Here is a 5,757-nt window from a genome sequence, read left to right on the forward strand (position 1 = left end):
TTTTCAACCGAGGGAGACTTAGCTGTCGTACAAAGCTAAGACTCTGTAACATCATCTTTGTATAGATACTCCCTTAGGCATTTGGGTCTCATGGATTTTAAATGTCTGAGGGAGTGGCACTCCTCTGGCAAGGCGTTGCAATCATCATATGCATATATATATATATATATGCATATGTATATGTATATACTCGTGCCGCCCGAGAATCATCAGTGCGTGGTGTCCTGATTAACACCAGTCGATATACTCGAACCGGTGACAGAAACCATCTCTGTCTTCATTAGCTAGGACCTAATCTACTCGGCTAATGTTAACCGCGAAATATTGTTAAAATTTAAACATTTATTCTTTTAAGTGTACGCATAAATCTATACTTTCGTATATTAATTTTATGTGAGTAAATGAAGTAGTTATATATATATATATATATATATATATATATATATATATATATATATATATATATATATATATATATATATATATATATAACACAACGTATGTTGGTTGGATTTGATTTTTAGATAATTCATAGTGGTTGATATGCCATAGAACGTAAACGGCCAAAATAAAATAGTTTATAAAATGTATATCTACTGAAAATTTATAATTTGTTAAAGATATGAATTTGTTGGATATACAAATCTGTTAAATGTATTAATTGGTTAAATATATAAACTTGTTGTAATTGTTCTTCATTATTGTTCAACTTTTATAAAATTTGAGTTGGCGTTAAATTTTAATTTGGTTGTTAAGGTTCTATGGCGTATCAATCACTATGGCCTATTCAAAAATCAAATTGAATCAACGTACGTCATGTTCATATATATATATATATATATATATATATATATATATATATATATATATATATATATATATATATTCTGCCTTTTGGATCATTTTGGACCATCTTCAAGTTACGCGATTCCTTTGGAACTTACCTGTTGGATTGGAAGTTTTTAATTCGACAGTGTTTGGATTTTACCATTCTTGGATTTTTTACCCTTCACCGGACTGTCCATTCATGTGAAATCTTTTTATCATTTTTTCTTTTACCTCCTATTCCCCTTACCTCACCCTTTTTTTAACCAAGTAAGATCTGTGACTTACTTGTGGTTTCATTAAATACTTTTACATGCAAAATCCGATCCCACATTTTGCTAATTCCTGCCCTCTCATGAGAAGGAGAGTATTTCTTCGAAACTCCGTGGATTAAGGACTATCCACTTAGCTTGTGCTTCCTTTTTAAAATTAAATATGTTTTTAACTCTTTTTCACGATGTTTTTTAACATGTTTTATTAATCATTTGTTCATATTATAAACTCTATTTCCTTTTCGGTTTTATTGAACTTTTACATTTTACATCCATTTTTCTTTTAATATTCATAAAAATAAAACGTTTTTCAAAATAAATAAATAAATAAATGTTTGTAAATGTGACAAATAATCGTTTAGTTACGGCAACGTCAGTAAATAAAATATGTTACGTGCGGGGTGGGGTGGGAGACTAAGGGAGACTATTATTTTTTTCTACTGGTCGCCATGGAACTCAACGCCCAAGAAGTACCAAAATGTAATTTTTTTGTCAAATAAATAAATTTCAAGCAATTTTTGCAATAAATAATAGATAGCAACTTCGTTAATTTTACGACTCGCCCCAGCATATTATAAACACCCTAACTTCCCCATGTTAAAACGGTTTTCGGAATGAACAACCTCCCCATATTAAGAACGGCTTTCGAGGTTTATGGAAGGGCGTTTTTTTTAACATGGGGGTTAGTGTTTTTATAATACGTTGAGGCATGTCGTAAAAATGAAATAGTTTAGAAAAAGTTAAAACAAACTTTTTTATGTAAACAATGCCGTGAAAAGAAACGAAACAATTAAAACGTAATGTTTCATGAGTGAAAAGCGTTAACATAAATAAAATTTAAAAATTGGTAAGTACATAAATGAATTTAAATTTTTTAAATATGGGATTTTTTTTGTGTGTGTGTGTGTGTGTGTGTGTGTGTGTGTGTGTGTGTGTGTGCGTGTGCGTGTGTGTGTGTGTGTGTGTGCTAATGCAGAGAGTTATCCGCGCTATTTTTTTAAAATCGTTTTCCACGTTTAATTAAAGTGTATGATATGTTTTTATTCAATTGTAAGGTTAAAGTACAGAATAGGTACAAAACATCCTCCCTTCCCCATGTTAAGAATGGCTTTTTAAATAATAACATTATTTCAGCACGGATCACTCTCTGCATGAGTAAGTTTTTTTGTTTTTTTTACTTATCGAGTTAACAGAAAATGAAATCTTTCGTCAATTCGTGGCTGTGAAATGAATGGAACCGGAAGTTCAGTTTTATCAACAGAACAGATTCGCAGTAACGGTTAAAAAATATATTTATTTTATTTAATATTTTAATTTTAATAATTCGCGAGGTAAATTTATTTTAATAACATAAAAACATACCTCGACTCTAAAAATGGGTTTTCTGAAAATTTCAAATAAATTGGTAACGTAGAAATACGGTTTTATTCGTTTAGAACGAACCAACTTTACATTTTTATATATATAGATATTGCACATACCTGACTTGCAAATATACATTCGGTTCGACTACGTTTTAGAATGTAGGGAACGTATACACATATATGCGTGTGAAATTTTGTCCAAACCAGTCATATTTTTTAAGTGCATATTCTGGTCCTTGAACCTGAAACCTGTTCGATACGAAAAAATAAGACGATAAATGCAAATTTAGGCGCTATTGTGGGTCGAGGCGACATTATAGAAATACGTCTATTTTGTTTCATGGCAGTTAGATGATCTCGTGCATGTGAGGGTGCTGTCAGTTGGGAAGTAGACGAAACGAAAAATACGACGGTTGATTGGGGAAGTGTAGTGGAAGAGAAAAAATAAAAGCCGCTTAAAAAGGACAACGCTGAGAGTTAAGAAGAGTTCCGATCCTTTGTTTTTCCTCGTTTCTGTTTTGAGAATAAGTCAACGTTTCGTCTAACAAAGCTTGGACGTCGAACGAATTTACTAAAATAGGGATTAATTTCCGAAAAAAAATATAGACAATCTTTTAACCCTTAAAGAATATTGGTCGATCTTCCAGGTATGCAATTTGAATATTAGAAGCTTGCATGGAATACCTACATTTTTATGGAAAAGACAAATTAAAAAAATTTAGTGCTTCTCATAATTTTACTGGGTTGGCATCAGGAAGAGTATCCAGACTATAAACACGTTACCTCGTTTCATTTTGAAAAATACATGTAATAAAGATGTTACTCTATGTAAAATACTTAAAATACAAATTATGTAAAATATATGTAATACAGATGTTACATTATGTAATCTCATGTAACACAGATGTTACATTATGTAAAATATATGGAATACAGATGTTACAATATGGAAAATACATGTAATAGGGATGTTACAGTATGAAAAACTCATGCAATGCAAATTTAAAATTATGTAAAATACATGTAATACAAATTTTAAATTATATAAAAAACGTAATACAAATTTTAAATTATATAAAAAAAAGTAATACAAATTTTAAATTATATAAAAAAAAGTAATACAAATTTTAAATTATATAAAAAACATGTAATACAGATTTTAAATGATGTAAATCTCATGTAATACAGATGTTACATTATGTAAAAAAAAACATGTAATACAAATTTTAAATTATAAAAAATACATGTGATACAGATGTTAAGTCGAATAAGATGATGAAAATGATTTAAGTTTTCCTCACCCCCCCCCTCAAAAAAAAAAAAAGAAAGAAATAACTGTTCAATATTTTTTTTTCTAAAATTTTTCTTCTATCTTTCAGAGATTCGTTTAAAAGCGAATAACTTGGTGATGAACGTGACCGACCTCTTAAAGAAAGCCCGGAAGTTGCAAACTGAGGATTTCACATTGAGGATCATCAGCTCTCGCGTTTACCGGCAACCGTGCCTTTCCAACACAGACATATTGCTTGTCATGTATACTGGTATAACCATAGATAGCCTACAAAAAGCAAACATCCACAGAAAACACCAGTTATCTCGGACGTTCGTCGGTAGAGGACGGAGATCTGTTGACAATACTTCTTCCCTGCAAATAGCAACAACAACAACAACAACAGCAACAACAACAGAAACAGACAAACATACAGTTAGAAATGTGACGACATGTCACAAGAAACCATGGAACCTTATTTTTAGTGAAATCCAATTGAACTGGATTCATTATCCGACAAACTATAGTCTCAATTATTGCAGTGGTCATTGTGTTGGACTACTAGACTCTAGAATAAGCAATCATGCATTTTTACGGAACCGGTATCACATAGCTACACGATACAGAAACAAAAGCATTATCCCCTTTCCCTGTTGTATACCGACTATGCTTGCCCCACTAACGGTTCTCTACACTGACCGAAAAACAAACAATGTTTTAATTGGAAATCTACCGAACATGATTGTACAAAAGTGTTCCTGTCGGTGACCAATGGTTATTATTTTCAAGCAATCAAATTATTTTGTTCTGTCCTTTTTTTTGTTGTTGTATTTATTTATTTATTTATTGTTCCTTATTTTAGTAGAAACAAAAAAAAAATTATGAAACAATAGCACAACAAAATGCATCAAAAAAAAAAGCAGGAAGAGACAATGTGTTTTGAAGGACAAAGAAGACAGAAAAACAATCGCAATCTTCGACTTTTTAAATACCATTTTATTTTATTATCAACCCTAACCTTTATTATGAGGGCAACAAGCAAGGTGCTTGTAAACGAAAATACAACATATCGTTTATTTCTTTATTTTTTATTTTATTTTATTTTTTGTTTATTTTTTATTTTATTTATTTTATTTTATTTTTATTTATTTTTTTTTTTTTTGTCACATGAAATTTGTTAGTTTCTTGCACTTATTTGATGCACTGAAATGTCAGCGATCTTCTTTCTGGAGTCATTAAGAATTTCAGGTCTCAAAACACCAAATTTCACGCCCACATACCTGACTGGGAATAATCAAGTCACAGATATCCACCTGGCAAAGTTCCAATTGGTCATGCATGGGCTCTGAGTAGTGGTACACATTTTTTTTTTAAAGTTCAGCTTTACTCCTTTCTCTCTTTATCTCACCAGGACATTGGACTCTGAATTGCAATTGACTATCTCTGACCAAGACATCTCATGAGGCAGCCATCTTGTATGTTTTAGTCTTATATAATTGTATCATGGTCAAGGCGCTGGCAACAGTCAAAAACAAATGTTACGTGATTACAAAAGAAAAAATAAGACAAGCCTAAAAAAAAAAAAAAACACCGGATTTTCTATATGTATAAAATTGTGGAAAACAAAATTCAGATTAGGAAATATTTCTTCTTATAATGCATACGTACATAGTATTTGATATATAGTAGAAAGCCAATATATATATATATATATATATATATATATATATATATATATATATATATATATATAGGGGTTGGACAAAATAATGGAAACACAGTGTTCGAAAGCGGGGATGGGCGGGGGGAGGTGGCGCAGAAAAATCTTGCACCAGTACATTTTTTCCTGTTAAATGCCCTGTAGACATTCCTGGGGATACCCCAGAAAGACTCGTATCTTGCTGAAAATATGAAACCAACATTTTGGTAATTGTATAATTTAAGACACCTATTAATTGATGCAAAGTTCACAAGGTGTTTGCATTATTTTGTCCAACATGTGTGCGTGTGTGTGTGTGTGTGTGTG

The 5,757-nt window shown here is 31.0% G+C and overlaps 1 protein-coding gene across 1 annotated transcript in view; it reads left to right on the forward strand.

Moving 5' to 3' along the window:
• The window catches only part of LOC145241609 (uncharacterized), a 317,787-nt gene extending 312,976 nt beyond the window's left edge, over nucleotides 1-4,811 (forward strand). The window contains exon 3 of the mRNA XM_080104695.1: nucleotides 3,841-4,811. Coding sequence (XP_079960821.1) covers nucleotides 3,841-4,499 — 659 coding nt within the window. The 3' untranslated portion in view covers nucleotides 4,500-4,811. The remainder of the gene's footprint in view (nucleotides 1-3,840) is intronic.
• The last annotated feature ends 946 nt before the right edge of the window (nucleotides 4,812-5,757 follow it).

The sequence above is a fragment of the Euprymna scolopes genome, chromosome 2, assembly GCF_053919585.1.
Source record: "Euprymna scolopes isolate OS-2025 chromosome 2, ASM5391958v1, whole genome shotgun sequence".
NCBI lineage: Eukaryota > Metazoa > Mollusca > Cephalopoda > Sepiida > Sepiolidae > Euprymna > Euprymna scolopes.